This window comes from Ostrinia furnacalis, unplaced genomic scaffold (assembly GCF_004193835.3).
Source record: "Ostrinia furnacalis isolate ACB-3 unplaced genomic scaffold, ASM419383v2 OfSCF7578, whole genome shotgun sequence".
Taxonomy (NCBI): Eukaryota; Metazoa; Arthropoda; class Insecta; order Lepidoptera; family Crambidae; genus Ostrinia; species Ostrinia furnacalis.
In genome coordinates, this window is record NW_021137817.1 from 392,737 (window position 1) to 413,129 (window position 20,393).

General features: G+C 43.8%; 1 protein-coding gene and 7 non-coding genes across 8 annotated transcripts in view; 7 read left to right on the top strand and 1 right to left on the bottom strand.

Annotated features, from left to right (window-relative positions):
- The window catches only part of Dhc98D (Dynein heavy chain at 89D), a gene marked incomplete at its 5' end in the record, with an annotated part of 78,290 nt that overhangs the window by 28,584 nt on the left and 29,313 nt on the right, over positions 1-20,393 (bottom strand). The window contains 14 exons of the mRNA XM_028321762.1: positions 4,151-4,329; positions 5,098-5,190; positions 5,695-5,858; positions 6,194-6,302; positions 6,716-6,880; positions 10,475-10,693; positions 11,124-11,278; positions 14,069-14,204; positions 14,793-14,940; positions 15,077-15,595; positions 16,453-16,658; positions 17,306-17,419; positions 19,531-19,634; positions 20,190-20,334. Coding sequence (XP_028177563.1) covers positions 4,151-4,329; positions 5,098-5,190; positions 5,695-5,858; positions 6,194-6,302; positions 6,716-6,880; positions 10,475-10,693; positions 11,124-11,278; positions 14,069-14,204; positions 14,793-14,940; positions 15,077-15,595; positions 16,453-16,658; positions 17,306-17,419; positions 19,531-19,634; positions 20,190-20,334 — 2,456 coding nt within the window. The remainder of the gene's footprint in view (positions 1-4,150; positions 4,330-5,097; positions 5,191-5,694; positions 5,859-6,193; positions 6,303-6,715; positions 6,881-10,474; positions 10,694-11,123; positions 11,279-14,068; positions 14,205-14,792; positions 14,941-15,076; positions 15,596-16,452; positions 16,659-17,305; positions 17,420-19,530; positions 19,635-20,189; positions 20,335-20,393) is intronic.
- On the top strand, positions 158-276 carry LOC114365266 (5S ribosomal RNA). The gene has a single exon (XR_003656932.1). It is a non-coding gene; the product is annotated as a 5S ribosomal RNA (ribosomal RNA).
- On the top strand, positions 1,310-1,428 carry LOC114365267 (5S ribosomal RNA). Its single transcript, XR_003656933.1, has one exon. It is a non-coding gene; the product is annotated as a 5S ribosomal RNA (ribosomal RNA).
- LOC114365250 (5S ribosomal RNA) lies at positions 2,007-2,125 on the top strand. The gene has a single exon (XR_003656917.1). It is a non-coding gene; the product is annotated as a 5S ribosomal RNA (ribosomal RNA).
- On the top strand, positions 5,405-5,523 carry LOC114365258 (5S ribosomal RNA). The gene has a single exon (XR_003656925.1). It is a non-coding gene; the product is annotated as a 5S ribosomal RNA (ribosomal RNA).
- Positions 6,528-6,646, top strand: LOC114365251 (5S ribosomal RNA). The gene has a single exon (XR_003656918.1). It is a non-coding gene; the product is annotated as a 5S ribosomal RNA (ribosomal RNA).
- LOC114365264 (5S ribosomal RNA) lies at positions 7,219-7,337 on the top strand. The gene has a single exon (XR_003656930.1). It is a non-coding gene; the product is annotated as a 5S ribosomal RNA (ribosomal RNA).
- LOC114365252 (5S ribosomal RNA) lies at positions 10,901-11,019 on the top strand. Its single transcript, XR_003656919.1, has one exon. It is a non-coding gene; the product is annotated as a 5S ribosomal RNA (ribosomal RNA).

The window sequence follows — 20,393 nt, forward strand, 5'->3', positions numbered from 1 at the left end:
GAATGCATGTATAACAAAGAAAGGCAATAACAATGAACACGAAAAACGTATTGTTGGCATCTCAAGCACTCTCAAGCGAGATGTGAATGACGATTACGTCACATGGAACTAATTAAATAGTCATGATAAACTGAAGAACTTTTTGAACTCATCTATCGCCAACGTCCATACCACGTTGAAAACACCGGTTCTCGTCCGATCACCGAAGTTAAGCAACGTCGGGCGCGGTCAGTACTTGGATGGGTGACCGCCTGGGAACACCGCGTGATGTTGGCTTTTTGCTTATGTCAATTTTGTACCTTAACATATTTTATTTTGTTGCCTACTGTCAATTATAATCAATTATTCAATTGAACTAGCCAAACTCATTGCTTTTGGACCTTAAAGCAACGAAATAAGGTTCAAAATAAACTATACTCTAACCTGAGCTGGTATCCAAGAAGCCGGGCAAGGCGTGGGCGACTTCTCAAGAGAAACGTTCCCCTTGATGAAGAAGTCTAGTTGCATCTGGCTCACGTTGCCCTCGCTTTGTTCCAGCTTTATGTCCATTTGGAACGAGAACAGAAGCTTGTGCCGTTCGAATATACCTGTAGGTATAACAATAGTAACATTAGGGCTAAGTTGCACCATCTAACTTTGACCGTAACTATAAGGATAACCAGTGTTTTTTGTACGGAGTTTGACAGATTTTTGACGTTTCGCGTTTGTCAAAGTTAAAGTAAGATGGTGCAACCGAGCCTTAGCGATACAAATGCTTTTTATGCGAATATGAGTTGGGATTTCAAGTACCAGTTGTTTTGGTATTTTTTGTATCGGTTACAAAAAGCCTTAATTACTTTTATTGTTTTTGGATCTTAAGACAAGGCAATATGGTTCATATTAGTGAACAATATTGACTATTATAGATTCACTACGGATTCTATTGTGCTTGTTAAATGCAGTTATTTGTTCGAATTTAAACAGAAGCATTTATATCAATTTTAATATATTTTACCTGTGCAACCATAATCATACACGTTTTTGGTCAACATATCGATGATATTCCTTAGACGTCTGGCCAGGATTACATTTGGCATTGCTTTACGTAGTGAAAACGAAAACACCTGTAAAGAATAAATAAATACATTTTATTACGTGTTAGGTGAATGTGTGTTAAACGCATGACATAAGTCAAAGTCAAGTCTAACTTAATTTTATTATTAACCTATTCTTTGTATAGCACACACTTCTGTAGGAGGAATCCGCACCCCACCTATCGCAACTTTTGCACCTATTGTATTTTTGGTACGAATATTTCGCTCAGTCATTCGCCAACGTCCATACCACGTTGAAAACACCGGTTCTCGTCCGATCACCGAAGTTAAGCAACGTCGGGCGCGGTCAGTACTTGGATGGGTGACCGCCTGGGAACACCGCGTGATGTTGGCTTTTTACATTTTTTTAGCCCCGTATTTATGTTAAAAAACAATGTTTTGTAAAATTAAATTTTACAACAAATACACTTACATCAAGATACGAAGATAATGAGTACTGGTACATGGAATTCACGCCTGCCATGTCTGATAGCACGAAGAATAGGATGGAGCCCCGTTTAGCCACCGGTCGGTAGCCATCACGGAACTTTTCGATGTCCTTTGTGGTTGCCTCTGCCAGTGCTAGTTTTTCCATGACCTAAAAACAGAGAAAAGACATTTTTTTAATAAAATATACCTTTTATCTTACGGAAGGGTAAACACAAAGAAAGGTGTAGTAAGCGCCACCTAGAGTAATTTCATAGAAACAAACATAACCTTGTTGTGAAAGGTTCTAGTTTGAGGAGGTTAACCGCTAGGTGGCGTTTTATGGGAGGTAAATTCATTTTAGTTGCATGAACTCATAAAAATCCCAATAATAGATTAAGCGCGAGACAAAGTATTATGAAAAAGGGTTATTATAATGCTTAAGTAACAAAAAAATGTTAGGGTGCTCAATGATCGTTTGTGTCCTACTATTTCGATTATTCTTTCGCCAACGTCCATACCACGTTGAAAACACCGGTTCTCGTCCGATCACCGAAGTTAAGCAACGTCGGGCGCGGTCAGTACTTGGATGGGTGACCGCCTGGGAACACCGCGTGATGTTGGCTTTTTGCTATTTTTACTCGATTGCTTTCATTTATAAATCTTTATAATTATGTAAATTAATTTATAGTAATTTTATAACCGTTAATGACGGTTATAAAATTACTAGGTCTAATTGACCTGATCTGATACTGCATTGACTTAATTCTTCTTTTATGTACTGACCTCAGCGGCCTTGGACTTGGTGTTCTCGAGCGTGTTGACGAGCTCCACGTTGTCCAGCATGTTGCCGGTGGAAGTGGCCAGTTCTCGCAGTAGAGTCCTCGAGGCCGGACAGAAGACTCTTGTTGGCGCTGGTCTCGATGATCAGAGATTCGCTCGCTGTGTACTGCGGCTTTGTACTAGCATTCTTTAGTGTCTTGATGGTAGGTTGATCTCACATCAATATGAAGGTTCCTTGTTTCTGCTACTGTATTGACTTACCTCCTTTTAGGAGTCCTTTATGGCAGACAGCAGGTTTCTATCAACTCTGTCTCGCTGATCAGCGACTCGCTGCTAAACTGACCTCAGCGCCTTTGGACTTTGCATTCTCTAGTGTCTTGATCTCACATAGATGCGTCAACGTTGCGACGTTGAGGTTCCTTGTTTCTGCTACTGTATTGACTTACCTCCTTTTAGGAGCTCTCTATAGCAAATGGCTCTCGTCGCGCTGCTGTACTGACCTCAGCAGCCTTGGACTTGGTGTTTTCGAGCGTGTTGACGAGTTCCACGTTGTCGAGCATGTTGCCGGTGGAAGTGGCTAGTTCTCGAAGCAGCGAGTCCTCGAGGCCGGACAGAAGACTCTTGTTGGCGCTGGTCTCGATGATCAGGGACTCTCGTTGCTCTTCGAGGTCGGAACGCTCGGCACGCACCACCACGCTGAGTAGCTGGTCTTCCAGACCCTGGGGAATGAGAATTTACTTTAACGATATTTTACGTACACCAAAATAACACGATAAACTTGAAATAAATAATAAAAATTGGTTCATGTCCATTGGATTAGCTATTTTTATGCCATACACGCACAATGACATGCACCTCATAATGACGCGTATGACCAGGCCTGGCTCACTCCGCGCGGTAAATCCGATAATTACCTACAGCAAAGCGCCCNACGTCGGCGGCGGAGTTTACGTCGACTATCACTCAATCAACTCAAAACGAACTCGCGCGCGCGTATTTTGAATTAAACGGCGCGTAAATTTTTCTATTTGTATTTGTTTTTTATTTTTTTTACTAAAACCGAAAATACCGAAAATCCCGGTTTTTGTGAAATGAATACCGGTATTAATTAGACCTAAATTTGGCCCGGTATTCCAGTATTTTCGAAATTCGGTATCCCGGTTTGCGACCCCTAGTCATAACATCTACCTGCATGCCAAATTTCAGCCCGATCCGTCCAGTGGTTTGGGCTGTGCATTGATAGATCACTGTTAGGGTCCTAACGAATATTAGTAAGAAATAAAATAGTGGACTGTATAAAAATAGGTTGCTGTATTCTCGCCAGCCTAATTTACATGAAATTATCAGAGTACGCGGTATTTGTGCGACGACTGTGGTGTCCCAAGGACGAGTGTGTGACCCGAGCTCTGCCGATGATGACGCTGTCAGCCCGAGGTGACGTTAGTCATCGTACGCCGCCCGCACGTCTCCTCCCGCGCGTTGTTGGCTTCCCAACACTAAGTATGTCAGTCAGTCAGTCAGTCAGTCGGTCAGTCACCTTTGAATTATATTTATTTAGATTTCAACTCTATTCTCAAGAGGTACCAACCTGATGACGGGCGGCGTGATGTACTCCTCGCCCATGGTGACGGTGATGTAGTCTGTGAGCGCTCGGTAGATGCGGTCGCCGCGCAAGTATCAGGCCTCGAAGGCCGCAGGGGGTCGCGGCAGGCCTGCTGAAGCACCGACCTGATGACGGGCGGCGTGATGTACTCCTCGCCCATGGTGACGGTGATGTAGTCTGTGAGCGCGCGGTAGATGCGGTCGCCGCGCAAGCATCAGGCCTCGAAGGCCGCAGGGGGTCGCGGCAGGCCTGTTGGGGCACCGACCTGATGACGGGCGGCGTGATGTACTCCTCGCCCATAGTGACGGTGATGTAGTCTGTGAGCGCTCGGTAAATACGGTCGACGCGGAAACATCGCAGAAGCATCAGAATCTCGAAGGGCTGAAGAATGTCCCGGTAGTTGTTCGGGATTTCCGCAGACTCTGGGGTGTCGCTGTCGAACCACTGTGGAAAAAAGAGTAATTAAGTACACTTTTTAATAAACTTTGGTAATAGACGAGAACTATTTGGTCTAAGAACGACGAGATGGTCGGACGCGGTGAGGAGGACGGTGGGCGGGAGTTTGCATCGTGCGGTCCACACAGCTTATGACCGCAGTCTGTGGAGGAACACTATCTGTGATCGCGATCCTCATCAGTGAGAGACCGAGGAAGAGGAAGAAGAAGTTATCTAAGAGGTCAACTTATCACTAAATAAGTTATAACAATAGGCCTAGATTTGCATCCCACTTAACACTAGAGGGCCTAGTGTGAGTAATACATCAAACGCGTCAAAAAATTACAATAAATGTATGACGGATTGTACAGCGCCCCTAGCGGGGAACGTTCAAAAACTAAAATTTTCATACATTTTTTAACGCGCTCAATAATGCTTAGTAGTAGAAATAGTGGATTGTGGTCAAATACCTGCCTTGTTATGCATAAAAAAATATTTAAACCCCCTAATTTAAAAATGCAATGACAAAATCGTATTGTTGCGAGAGGCAGGTTTATATTTTGTCTGCGATGGAATTCGGGACGGGTGTAGCTTACGGTTGGGTCGACAAACCTTTTTATGCGGCAGACTGCGTTTCTTTTAATTTTTCCTTTCTTTCTTTTAAAAGGTGATAATGGACTGAAGACACAATAAGAGTTGGAGAGTAAAATAAACAGATAAACAGTACATAATCTACTGAACCAATTAATTGTGATATCTAACACACGTTCAAGTTACCTCTTGCCAGACGTCGAGGCCTCTGGCAATGTTGTCGGGAAGAGTTGAAAATATCTCGAAGTCTAAACTCAGCTTCATGATATCTTGCCATCCCTAAAAACATAACTTATTATTTATCACTAATAATATAAAATGTAACAATACTTTTGAATCGAGCCCAGCACTCATGTATAACAAAAAAAGGCAATAACAATGAACACGAAAAACGTATTGTTGGCCTCTCAAGCGAGATGTGAATGACAATTACGTCATATGGAACTAATTATAAAGTCATGATAAACTGAAGAACTTTTTGAACTCATCTATCGCCAACGTCCATACCACGTTGAAAACACCGGTTCTCGTCCGATCACCGCAGTTAAGCAACGTCGGGCGCGGTCAGTACTTGGATGGGTGACCGCCTGGGAACACCGCGTGATGTTGGCTTTTTGCTTATGTAAATTTTGTATTTCAATATTTTTTTTTGTTTGTCTACTGTCAATTGTTCAATTGAACTTGCCAGTATTTTTACCCTTGCTAAGAAGTTCAAACTTCTTTCAATTGCTTTTGGACCTTAAAGCAACGGAATAAGGTTCAAAATAAACTATACTCTCTAACCTGAGCTGGTATCCAAGAAGCCGGGCAAGGCGTAGGCGACTTCTCAAGAGAAACGTTCCCCTTGATGAAGAAGTCCAGTTGCATCTGGCTCACGTTGCCCTCGCTTTGTTCCAGCTTTATGTCCATTTGGAAAGAGAACAGGAGCTTGTGCCGTTCGAATATACCTGTGTAACAATATTCACATTATGCGAATGCAAATTATGCCTATTATGCGAATATGAATTGAGATTTCGAGTACGATTTCCTTTGGTATGTTTCGTATCGGTTACAATTTTAAAAAGCCTTTTTTAATCCCTGCTGAAACGGGCATGGCAAAACTTTTTATTGGTTTTGGATTTGGACCATAAGACAAGGCAATATGGTTCATATTAGTGAAAAATATTGACTCTAGATTCACTACCTGTTACACCAAAAACTAGCGAATTCTATTGTGCTTGATATAGGCAGTTATTTGTTCTAATATAAATAGAATTATGTAAAGATTGGAATAATATTTTACCTGTGCAACCATAATCATACACGTTTTTGGTCAACATATCGATGATATTCCTTAGACGTCTGGCCAGGATTACATTTGGCATTGCCTTACGTAGCGAAAACGAAAACACCTGTAAAGTATAAATAAATACATTTTATTACGTCATAAGTGAATGTGTGTTAAACGCATGACACAAGTCAAAGTCACGGCTAAACTACATTTTATTATTAACCTAATTCTTTGTATAGCACACACTTTTGTAGGAGAAATTCGCACCACATCTATCGTTTTTCTTACAAACTAACTTTTGGAGCACCTATCGTATTTTTGGTACGAATATTTCGCTCATCCATTCGCCAACGTCCATACCACGTTGAAAACACCGGTTCTCGTCCGATCACCGAAGTTAAGCAACGTCGGGCGCGGTCAGTACTTGGATGGGTGACCGCCTGGGAACACCGCGTGATGTTGGCTTTTTGCTTCTATTTAGTCAAACGTATTTGTCAAAATTTATTATTGTTTTTTACGATAAAGTTCACTTACATCAAGATACGAAGATAATGAGTACTGGTACATAGAATTCACGCCTGCCATGTCTGATAGCACGAAGAATAGGATGGAGCCTCGCTTCGCCACGGGTCGGTAGCCATCACGGAACTTTTCGATGTCCTTTGTGGTTGCTTCTGCCAGTGCTAGTTTTTCCATGACCTAAAAACAGAGAAGACATTTTTTTTTATAAAAAATACCTTTTATTTTATCTTACGGTAGGGTAAACACAAAGAAAGGTGTAGTAAGCGCCACCTAGTGTAATTACATAAAAACAACCATCATTTTGGTGTGAAAGGTTCTAGTTCAAGTAGATTTACCACTAGGTGGCGTTTTATAGAAGGTAAATTATTTTGGTTGCATGAACTCGTAATCCCAATAATAGATTAGCACAAACAATTTTAGCGAGACAAAAGTATTAGGGAAAAGGGTAATAAAATTAAGAAAAAGGTTAGGGTGCTCAATGATTGTTTGTGTCCTACTATTTCGATCGTTCTTTCGCCAACGTCCATACCACGTTGAAAACACCGGATCTCGTCCGATCACCGAAGTTAAGCAACGTCGGGCGCGGTCAGTACTTGGATGGGTGACCGCCTGGGAACACCGCGTGATGTTGGCTTTTTGCTATTTTATTCCATTGGTTTCATTAGTAAATATTTGTGTTATTTCATATAATTAACTTTTATAACCGTAATCAGACGTAGTACTTAGAAGGGTCCTAAAAATGTAACAACGAACGCCACTGATATCGAGCGGCAAACAGACGTCGCGTCGGTAGTTTAGACTTGCAGTCTCTAGTTTCTTCATGGCTACTGTATTGACTTCGCTTACTATGGGCCTCATAAGAAGGCTCAAGGTCACCCAAAGAGCGATGGAGCGTGCTATGCTCGGAGTTTCCCTGCGTGATCGAATCAGAAATGAGGAGATCCGTAGGAGAACCAGAGTGACTGACATAGCCCGCAGAATCGCTAAAATCAAGTGGCAGTGGGCGGGGGACATAGCTCGAAGAGCTGATGGCCGCTGGGGCAGGAAAGTTCTTGAGTGGCGACCACGAGCTGGAAGACGTAGCGTGGGCAGGCCTCCCACTAGGTGGACCGACGATCTGGTGAAGGTCGCGGGAAGTACCTGGATGCAAGCGGCGCAGGACCGGTCTTTGTGGAAATCCTTGGGGGAGGCCTTTTTTGTCCAGCAGTGGACGTCTTTCGGCTGAAACGAACGAACGAACGAACTGTATTGACTTACCTCCTTAGGAGTCTTTTATGGCAGACAGCAGGTTTTTTTCAGCTCTGTCTCGCTGATCAGCGACCGACTCGCTGCTGTACTGACCTCAGCGGCCTTGAACTTGGTGTTGGACAGAAGAATCTTGTTGGCACTGGTCTCGATGATCAGCGACTCACTGCTGTACTGACCTTAGCGGCCTTGGGACTTTGCATTCTCTAGTCTAGTGTCTTGATGGCAGGCTGATCTCAAATCGACGCGTTAACGTCGTGACGTTGAGGTTCTTTGTTTCTACTACTGTATTGACTTACCTCCTTTTAGGAGACCTCGATGGCAAACAGCAGGCTCTCGTCAGCTCTGTCTCTCTGATCAGCGACTCACTGCTACTGACCTCAGCAGCCTTGGACTTGGTGTTTTCGAGCGTGTTGACGAGCTCCACGTTGTCCAGCATGTTGCCGGTTGAAGTGGCTAGTTCTCGAAGCAGCGAGTCCTCGAGGCCGGACAGAAGACTCTTGTTGGCACTTGTCTCGATGATCAGAGACTGACCTCGGCGGCTTTGGACTAGCATTCTTTAGTGTCTTGAGGCCAGGCTGATCTCACATCGACGAGTCAACGTCACGACGCTGAGGTTCCTTGTTTCTGCTACTGTATTTACTTACCTCCTTTTAGTAGCCCTCCATGGCAGACAGCAGGATTTTGTCAGCTCTGTCTCGTTTGCTTTGCTGTACCTACTGACCTCGGCAGCCTTGGACTTGGTGTTCTCGAGCGTGTTGACGAGTTCCACATTGTCAATTGCAATTTATGAATAAATATGAATATGAAATAACATGTTGCCGGTGGAAGTGGCTAGTTCCCGCAGTAGAGAGTCCTCGAGGCCGGACAGAAGACTCTTGTTGGCACTTGTCTCGATGATCAGCGACTCACTGCTGTACTGACCTTAGCAGCCTTGGGACTTTGCATTGTCTAGTGTCTTGATGGCAGGCTGATCTCACATCGACGCGTCAACGTCGCGACGTTGAGGTTCCTTATTTCTGCTACTGTATCAGTACAGTAGGTAAGTCAGCTTACCTCCTTTTAGGAGCCCTCGATAGCAAACAGCAGGCTCTCGTCAGCTGTCTCGCTGATCAGCAACTCGCTGCTGTACTGACCTCAGCAGCCTTGGACTTGGTGTTCTCGAGCGTGTTGACGAGCTCCACGTTGTCCAGCATGTTGCCGGTGGAAGTGGCTAGTTCTCGAAGCAGCGAGTCCTCGAGGCCGGACAGAAGACTCTTGTTGGCGCTGGTCTCGATGATCGGCGATTCGCTCACCGTTGTATTGCGGCTTTGGACTTGCATTCTCTAGTGTCTCGATGGCAGGCTGATCTTACATCGACGCGTCAACGTCACAACGTTGAGGTTCCTTGTTTCTGCTACTGTATTGACTTACCTCCTTTTAGGAGCTCTCTATAGCAAAAGGCTCTCGTCGCGCTGCTGTACTGACCTCAGCAGCCTTGGACTTGGTGTTCTCGAGCGTGTTGACGAGCTCCACGTTGTCTAACATGTTGCCGGTGGAAGTGGCTAGTTCTCGAAGCAGCGAGTCCTCGAGGCCGGACAGAAGACTCTTGTTGGCGCTGGTCTCGATGATCGGCAACTCGCTCGCCGTTGTACTGCGGCATTGGGACTTTGCATTCTCTAGTGTCTTGAGGGCAGGTTGATCTCACATCAATATGAAGGTTCTTTGTTTCTGCTACTTCATTGACTTACCTCCTTTTAGGAGTCCTTTATGGCAGACAGCAGGTTCCTATCAACTCTGTCTCGCTGATCAGCGACTCGCTGCTGTACTGACCTCAGCGCCTTTAGACTTTGCATTCTCTAGTGTCTTGATCTCACATAGACGCGTCAACGTTGTGACGTTGAGGTTCTTTGTTTCTACTACTGTATTGACTTACCTCCTTTTATTAACTATCTATAGCAAAAGGCTCTCGTCGTCCTACTGTACTTACCTCAGCAGCCTTGGACTTGGTGTTCTCGAGCGTGTTGACGAGTTCCACATTGTCAATTGCAATTTATGAATAAATATGAATATGAAATAACATGTTGCCGGTGGAAGTGGCTAGTAATCGCAGCAGCGAGTCCTCGAGGCCGGACAGAAGACTCTTGTTGGCACTTGTCTCGATGATCAGAGACTCGCTGCTGTACTGACCTCGGCGGCTTTGGACTTGCATTCTTTAGTGTCTTGAGGGCAGGCTGATCTCACATCGACGAGTCAACGTCACGACGCTGAGGTTCCTTGTTTCTGCTACTGTATTGACTTACCTCCTTTTAGGAGTCCTTTATGGCAGACAGCAGGTTTCTATCAACTCTGTCTCGCTGATCAGCGACTCGCTGCTGTACTGACCTCAGCGCCTTTGGACTTTGCATTCTCTAGTGTCTTGATCTCACATAGATGCGTCAACGTTGCGGCGTTGAGGTTCTTTGTTTCTGCTACTGTATTGACTTACCTCCTTTTAGGAGTCCTCGATAGCAAACAGCAGGCTCTCATCAGCTCTGACATACTGACCTCAGCAGCCTTGGACTTGGTGTTCTCGAGCGTGTTGACGAGCTCCACGTTGTCTAACATGTTGCCGGTGGAAGTGGCCAGTTCTCGCAGTAGAGAGTCCTCGAGGCCGGACAGAAGACTCTTATTGGCGCTGGTCTCGATGATCAGAGACTCTCGTTGCTCTTCGAGGTCGGAACGCTCGGCGCGGACCACCACGCTGAGTAGCTGGTCTTCTAGACCCTGGGGAATGAGGATAAACATTAAGTTTTTTTACGTTCGCGAAAATATGACAGATATTGGAGAATATGAAGAAAAAATAAGTGTTTCTGTTCATGTCCATAGACTTAGCTATTTTTATGCCACACACACTGTGTGACACACATTGATGACGTAATAAGAATCTTCGATATAAATTACAAAAAGTACGACATTTTGGCTCATTCATTCGCCAACGTCCATACCACGTTGAAAACACCGGTTCTCGTCCGATCACCGAAGTTAAGCAACGTCGGGCGCGGTCAGTACTTGGATGGGTGACCGCCTGGGAACACCGCGTGATGTTGGCTTTTTGCCTTCCTTTATTTTTTAATCAACAATTATTTATTTTTGCAATAAAATATAGCATTGCCCGCTAGCGACCGTAGTATATTATTTATACGTATTATTATACCTGTACAGTGACGGTGTAGTTGATGACCACGGCCTTGGCGTAAGCAGCAGGGTTGAACTGCGGGTTGGCCAGTTTTGTGGTAAGGTACATGCGGAATTTCGGGTCGTAGTCCACTTCGGAACTGCCCAGCATAACGAAGGTACGCCCGCCTTCAACTGAAGTCAAGAGATACAATTATTATTAGTGCGGGCACCATAGGACTATTAATAGATCAATTTAACTAACAGGACTAGTAGAATATGCAATTTAAGGCTGGGTTGCACTTACACCATCTTACTTTAACTTTAACAAACGTCAAAAATCTGACAGAATTTAAACAAAAAACACCGACTATGGTTAAGGACGAAGCATACTTATCAACCCGGAAACGGATCGTAACCGTATCAACTCGAGGGAGTCAGTATTATTTGTATGAAACTCCGTTAGTAGTTATCTGCACCATAACGTAAACGATCCCTTTCCGGGTTGATAAGTGTGTGTTGATAAGTAAAGTTACGGTGACCTCTAAAGGCCTAATGCCCGTTTTAACCATCAATTCCTAATTTTACGTGACCCCTATGGTAACACATAATATGAATTTTGTTTTCATAGGAGTCAAAAATTAGGGATTGATAGTGAAAACAGGCATAAGAATAACAAATGTTAATAACTTTTGATGTTCTTCTCCAGCACGTTGTCGACGACGGGGTCGATGTACTCGTTGACGTCTTGAAACAGCACCGGCAGCCCGTACTTGATGGCCATCTCCAGCTGACGCAGGAACTGCGGGTCGTTGAACGACAGCACCTGAAGGGTTAACATGATATTAACCTTTGCAATGCCAAAAGATAGAAGAAAAGCGTAACTGTGTAACCATTGAAGGTCTGCAATGTGGAGATTCAGAAGACAATAAATGAAACGCGTCCATACTAATTAATTACTTGTTTAATCGTGGTTTCACAATAATCATTTATTGAAACTTAAGCTTACGACTAAACAAACTTTTCGTGGCAAACAATCATGGGAATTTACATATTTCCACATACAAAATAGGCTAGCTCAAAATCGACCGTTCACGTTGGCGTCGCGCACCGGGAAGAAGGAAACTTCTCGAACTTCCGCGTGAGTCGCGAGACGCGCGGGGGGACTGCCTCGCGCCGATTGGCCGAGGAAAGGGCGCGGCACCATACTTCCGCGTGATTCGCTATTAGACGAGATGGCGTGATAACACTAACGTTGCGTTGTTCGCGCGCGATAACGTTACAAACGTTATGAAATAGCGTTGCCGCGTTACAACCTCCCCCTCTAGTTCAGACGACGCAACGCGGTCTGGACTAGCTTAAAAGTTACGCGGCCTACCTCGCCTACGCTTCTCCCTAACAGGCGGATGGATGTGACCAACAAATGGGGTAAGTTGTGAGGCATAACACTTCCCTAACTTCGCTCCAGGTTCTCCCTTCAGGAGGTAAGTGCTGTCACTCAAGACCCTCGATACCTTATACGGGCCGTCACGCCTAGGGATAAACTTAGGGGTTTTACCTCGATCAGTGTCGTTCAAACCCTGGGTCTTCAACAAGACCAAATCGCCCACCTAATAGTCTGGCGGCGGCCGACGCTCTTGGTCGGCATAGTTTCTCTCGGTGGCAGCTCGGAGGCGGCTAGGGTAATCAATAAGTCGCTCGTCCGGCCCCTCCCCCTGCTTCAAAGCTACCCCGAGGCAATAACAACTGCTCTCNTCTGACTAGCTCCTAATTTGGATACTGATTGCAAAGGCCTAGTAAATAAATAACGTAATAATTTTTCTACTTGTATTTATCTAGTGCAGTTGTTTTGGAGTCAATTATAGTTTTTTTACACTAATAGATTCTATTCAGGTAGAAAATAGCGTCTGAGCGCGTCATAATTCAATTGTATTGTCTGACTGCACGTACTCTATGAACAATTCTGACATAAAATCTATTGTCGAACAAAAGCTGGGTTGCACCATCTTACTTCAACTTTGACAGGCGTCAAAAGTCTGTCTAACTCCATACAAAAAACACCGGTTATCGCCAAAGCTTCGGTCAAAGTTAGGTCACGTCAGGTGGTGCAACTTAGCCAAAGAAAAAATTCATTTTGATCGCTAATGTCAGTTTGTAGCGAGTGACACAACCTCCCCGTCTGAAGGCCAGCGGCCGACTGCCGCCCGCACCCCGCGAAGGCCCCCTCAACAGCAAAACGTTCGGAATTTATAAAAAGTAAAATTTATGAATGAAAGTAATGTTCGATTGAAAAACGCAACGTGTCATTTAAAGATTAAAGAATTCCCAATCTATTCGTGCAAAAATCTTTTAAATTAACATAGCCGTTTTGGAGGAGTAGGGAATTTAAGTAAAAAATCGATGTCCCATATTTATTTTTTTAATCCAAAACAAAGAGACGTAGCGAAAATTCAAACGTCACAAATGTAGTCCTTGAACTGTTGTATAACATATATTTTTTTAAACTATTTCTGTCCAGCAGTAAAAGAGGAGTAGGCTTTACAAAATGCCCATTTGGCGCGGATTGAGGACACTAATCGCCTTAAGGCTGGGTTGCACTTACACCATCTTACTTTAACTTTAACAAACGTCAAAAATCTGACAGAATTTAAACAAAAAACACCGACTATGGTTAAGGACGAAGCATACTTATCAACCCGGAAACGGATCGTAACCGTATCAACTCGAGGCAGTCAGTATTATTTGTATGAAACTCCGTTTGTAGTTATCTGCACCATAACGTAAACGATCCCTTTCCGGGTTGATAAGTGTGCTATGACCTTTAAAGTTACGGTGACCTCTAAAGGCCTAATGCCCGTTTTAACCATCAATTCCTAATTTTACGTGACCTCTATGGTAACACATAATATGAATTTTGTTTTCATAGGAGTCAAAAATTAGGGATTGATAGTGAAAACAGGCATAAGAATAACAAATGTGAATAACTTTTGATGTTCTTCTCCAGTACGTTGTCGACGACGGGGTCGATGTACTCGTTGACGTCTTGAAACAGCACCGGCAGCCCGTACTTGATGGCCATCTCCAGCTGACGCAGGAACTGAGGGTCGTTGAACGACAGCACCTGGCGAGTTAACAAGTTAGTAACCTTTCGTTCGTTTCAGCCGAAAGACGTCCACTGCTGGACAAAGGCCTCCCCCAAGGATTTCCACAAAGACCGGTCCTGCGCCGCTCGCATCCAGGCACCACCCGCGACCTTCACCACATCGTCGGTTCACCTAGTGGGACGCCTGCCCACGCTACGTCTTCCGGCTCGTGGCCGCCACTCAAGAACTTTCCTGCCCCAGCGGCCATCAGCTCTTCGAGCTATGTGCCCCGCCCACTGCCACTTGATTTAGTCTTTGCAATGCTAAAAACTAAATCTTGAAAACTGAGCCATAGTTTCTGGCCCCGCCACTTTAAAGTCAAAAGATGCCATCAAATTTAATAGTGTGCTACCTTAATTCAACTTTCTTTTGCTTTCAAGAAAAAAATAGCTTCAAAAATAATTAGCAGTCAAAAGGGCTGGTCAGATGACTGGGCACTTGAAAACTTGAAAGGTTAACCTAATACAAAATGTCGACTATGCCTTATCAGTTACTTTAAACCGGTTTTCAAAATATCAAATTGTGTAGATTTTATTATAATAACTAGAAGAGCCTATGATACAGACCTTAAGGTTGTTCTTGGCTTCCTTCTTCTTAATCCATGTGAGGGCCTGTGTTTGAGGGTCGATGCAAAGCGGGAATCGCGACGCGCGAGTTGTCAAAATACCATTCTGTACCGACAATTCGTCTGGTGGTAAACCTTCGGAGTTCCATCTGAAAAGGGGCAAAATATTTAATTTTATAGCTTCTTTTTCTTTATCATCATCTATCGTAATATCATAACAGAGTAGATCACACAAGCCTGGCATTAGAGCAGAGAGAGAATAAATATAAGCCATTTATGTCTTACCCGCTAATCTCAACTTCATTGGTCAAATTCCTTTCAATAGTGAAAGGTTGTGTGAGCGGAATGCCTCTGTCCAGCACATCGCCTAACCAGTCTTCATATATCATCGTCTGCCTAAACGAGAACGAGAATGGCCCCGCGTAGCTCAGGAACGAAGCGGCCAACAGACAGTTCCCGATCAGTCTCGATTGTTCTACGTATAAAGCTGCCAGTTCTATTTTCCACCGCGCCTGTTCGCTCGACAACCCAGACATAAGTTTATCAGCTGCGACTAATCGTCGCATCATGATATCGGTTTCTTCCTGCAACTCCTGTCGTCGCATCATGGCTGTATCGTATCTATTGTTGAGGCCGTCTAAAGTTCTTTGTAACCGGTCGATCTCTCGGTTCAGCGAGGCGAGGTAGTTGACCGCTTCAGAGTATTCTTTCTCGAGAGCTTCCACTTTGTCCTGTTTGGGCTTCACCTCTTTGTAGACGGCGCAGTAGCCGAGGACGGCGATGACGAATTTCAGGAGGCCGTATCTGAAATAGTAAAACGTTCATGACCTTTTTAGTCATCTGTAGTTACTTTAAGAGTTTTTACACACTAGCGATTTGTTATGTAATTTCACAGCGAGACGAAAGCGCTGCGTGTATGCGGCGCATACGCAATGACATCGCTAGGATTTAGACTCGTTGTAAGCAGCTTTTTATTTAGGGATCGCGGCTTGCGTGCGGTTTACTAGCTGTGGTCTTGCCTCATAGAACAACGATAGATAAACAGAGAAAGGAAGAGAAAAAAAAAAGATTGAAAGTGAAAATCAAAAATGACCAGCACTGCAAGCAAATGACCAAATCTATTAATTCTCACAAGATCTATTAACAATGCCGGTTCCTCACCCAGCTTTACTAATCTGCTGCATGATAGGTATCCAGCTTCTTGTCCTTCTTCCTTTTTTTCCGTCTTGAAATGCTTTGCACATACATACTCACAGTGGGAGACGAGTAGTGGGCTATGTGGCAGGGATGTTATGGATACCCGTAACCGTAACCGGTATAACATTATTCCTATATCCGTAACCGTATCCATAACCGAAACTACATATCCATAACATCCCTACCATGTGGGACTCCCGGGCAGGGCTTACCCTCTAGAACCCGACGGTGTCCTACGGAGCCTTATGAAATGGAGGCGCGATTTGCTCTCCTAACTTGGACATTCACCTACGATTGACTTACTTGACTTAAGGCCCTATGTCTTCTAGATGGGGCAGAGGGCGTCCACAACAGTCCTCTATCTCGTTCGGTCTTGAGCTTCTCGCTTAATCTCGCTCCAGGTCGCTCGCTCACCTACGATTAAAGTCTGCGAAATATCTGCGGTTTAACAATGCCAGTCTCACCCAGCCTTGCTGATCTGCTGCATGGTATCCAGCTTTTTACTTTTCTTCATGTGCGCCTTGACAGCCTTGACTTGCGCCTGTGTGATGAGGTCGCAGTTCATCTCCTGCAGATTGCGCAAGAAGTTCGGGTCCGCCATCATGCCCTTAGCACCTTTCCAGCTCACGTCCTTGATGCCACGAATGATCACCACGCATTCGCATACCACCTGTTGTAGTGAATTTCAAAATTGAAATTACTGTTGGACAAACATGATTGAGACTGATGAGACTGCCCATTTGTGACTAGCGAGAGTTAGTTGAACCCTGTCGCCGCCGGACCTAATCTAACCTAACCCACTCGCTATAGAAACATACTTACATTTACCTTAGGTCGAGGTTTTAACCCGACTATGTAAAACAAATTGATATTCTTTCTAAAATTTAATAAGATCTCATTATAGAGAACGGTTTTATTGCATTCTATTTAGCTGAATTTAAAGTTAATAGGCACAACATTATAATACATTATTCCATCTAATAAAAAAAATATTTGTTAATAATAGCACACAACAGTACATCACATAACCTGTAAAACTATACCTGACATAGCATCAGAATCTAGTTTGATGTTGTTTTTTTTTTATATAAAAGATTATTAATATTTTTTTATTACACAAATTACTAATAGTCCCGTTAGCCCCTCGTACTAAGCTAAATATGCTTGTGTCACGAGTGAGCTCACCGCAATAGTCGAGCGGCGGCGGGAACCGAACCCGCGTTCCTCGGATCACGAGTCGGCCAGTCCGACCCCTTCACCGTTCGGCTATCGTGGCTTCAAATGTTATAGGTAGCTTCATAAAAGCTAAGTACTCACTTGTACAGCTTCTGGCGGTGTAGCAAAAGACCTAATCTCCGTAATATCGTTCTTATCCAAGTCGGCTAGCGCCAATCTGGCTGCTTCTAACGCCGGCAAGGCTGCCGAGAGAGCCTNTAGAGCCTCCTCGGCCTCAGATTTTTCCTCGGCTATGACCACGCTCTGCTCAGTTATTTCGACCGATTTGATGGCAGCCACGTTCTGTTTCACCACGGCTGCTTCGGTTGCTATAATGATACAGAAATGGAATGGCATTATCAAATTATTTGGAATAGTAAAATAGGCTAGTGAATACACTACTTAATTTTTAAGAGTTGTGAAAACGCGACTCTTTCGTAGATTTTATATGGCAAAGGGGATTTGGACGTCATCATGTCGGAAACTAATTGATCGACGATTTATTGATCTCAAAGCTACTAAAACTCAATTTCTTAAGTATTTGAAAACTAACATGGTTTTAGGGGATAGAAAAGTGTGCGTATTAGAATTATTGGTTTAATCGGTGTGAACAAGTAGATAATTACTTTAGCAATAATAAAATAACATCGCTTTTTATGGGTCGGCAATCGGCCTCAATACGAGCGTTCGATACTGACTAAAGCCTGGTCTGCGAGCATCCCATCCTTATCGCTTGCGCGTAGTTATATTGCTGTCGCGACTGTGCGACGGGCGCCCGCAGTGAGTGTGCGAGCGTGACAGCAACATAATTACGCGCGAGCGATAAGGAGGGGTAGCTTCCCCAAGCTACTGGAGAAAATTCTACGTGCTCGCAGACCAGACTATACCAGATTTACTCACCTGTAGAAATTTCTTTCAGCAATATCTCGCATTCCTTAGTCTGTTCGGCGACGATGATCTTTTGCACCGCCAGTTTAGCATTCAAGTCTTCCAACTGAACGTTTGCTTCTTCGATTTTGGCTAGACCGCCTATTAGACGTTCGCACTGGAATCATAAAATATGGCATTACAGCAATTTTACACATCTGTAAACATTTGTAAATTATGGTTCAAAACTTTATTCACAATATATTTGTACTATGTGTTCAGACCAAGTCTCAGGCGTCGTCTCAGTTTTTGTAAAAAGATGTTTAAAAATGAAATAAGAATTGTTTTAGTGCCAACGGCCTGCAGGCCTAAGATGCGCGCCGTGATAACTTTTATCGACGTCAAAATGTATGGGGAAAATCGATAAAATGGCGTGATAACCGCTTATTGCGGCGCGCATCTTAGGCCTACAGGAGACAAATCCCATACCATAGCTTGTTCCTTACTGTACCACCAGTCCAGAGCGTCGATGTGACATCACCAGGTGCGCCGTTAACTTGACTGGGTTGTATGTAGGTATAGTCTGATCTACGAGCACGTAGAATTTTGTCCAATGACCCCAAGCTACCCATCCTTATCGCTCGCGCGTAATTATGTTGCTGTCGCGCTCGCACACTCACTGCGGGCGCCAGCAATATTACGCGCGAGCGATAAGGATGGGTAGCTTGGGGTCATTGGACAAAATTCTACGTGCTCACAGACCGGGGTTTATGTCATTAATTACCTGAGCAATAATAAAGGCGTCCTTCTCATTCAACAGAGATAGGTAGTTGGTGAGGAAGTCCATGTAGTGTTTGGGCGTGACGTAGTTGTTCCTTCTCAACCTCAGAAGGAACTCCACAGAGTATCGCGCTACTGACATGTGCACGTGGACTACATGCTCCACTATGATGGATCGGAACTCGTCGGGGATCTTTTGAACCTGGATGTGGGGAAATGACAGTAAGGATTTTAAAAAAAGTATGTAAGTAACTCTGTCTGTCTGTCTCTCTTTCACGCCTAAACCACTGAATCGATTTTAATAAAAAGGCAATGCCGGAAATTGGCGTCTTTTTTTTTTTCGCGCGGCCATCGACCAAACCTTGTTTTTTGATTACAAAATAGTGTAATAAACCAAACTTACTATGACATGTATACCTCTAAACTCAGTCTGAACTGAGTTACTAGCATTAGAAGTTTGACGATTTCACATACTAAGTAGATTTGCTTTTTGCGCGCAAAAGACAATGCCGGAAATTGGCGTCTTTTTTTTTTCGCGCGGCCATCAACCAAACCATGTTTTTTGGATACAAAATAGTGCAATAAACCAAACTTACTAAAACATGTATACCTCTAAACTCAGTCTGAACTGAGTTACGAGCATTAGAAGTTTGATGATTTACATAGGGTGACGNGAGAGCCTCCTCAGCCTCAGATTTTTCCTCGGCTATAACCACGCTCTGCTCGGTTATTTCGACCGATTTGATGGCAGCCACGTTCTGTTTCACCACGGCTGCTTCGGTTGCTATAATGATACAGAAATGGAATGGCATTATCAAATTATTTGGAATAGTAAAATAGGCTAGTGAACACACTACTTAATTTTAAAAGAGTTGTCAAAACGCGACTTTCGTAGATTTTAGTTTAATGACGGATTCAATTGATCGACCATTTATTGATCTAAAAGCTACTAAAACTCAATTTCTTAAGTATTTGAAAACTTATATGGTTTTAAGGGATAGAATAAGTTTTAGGTTTTGTGCTTTTAAGATGTTGCGTATTAGAATTATTGGTTTAATCTGTGTGAACAAGTAGATAATTACTTTAGCTATAATAAACTAAGAGCGCTTTCACATTTGGGCGTTAAAAGCGCGACAGCAGCGCGGCCGCGGCGTTTTTATAATGTGAAGGCACGCATCCGCTATCACATATTATGAAATTCTCGGCAGCGCGTCTGTCACGCTGCTAATGCCACCTAAATGTGAAAGCGCTCTAACATAGCTTTTTGCTGTCGGCCTCATTAGGGACATTCGACTTGTGTTTGTGTCCCTATTTGATACCGATTATCAGATTTACTCACCCGTAGAAATCTCTTTCAGCAATATCTCGCATTCCTTAGTCTGTTCGGCGACGATGATCTTTTGCACCGCCAGTTTAGCATTCAAGTCTTCCAACTGTACGTTTGCTTCTTCGATTTTGGCTAGACCGCCTATTAGACGTTCGCACTGGAATCATAAAATATGGCATTAAATCAATTTTACACATCTGTAAACATTTGTAAATT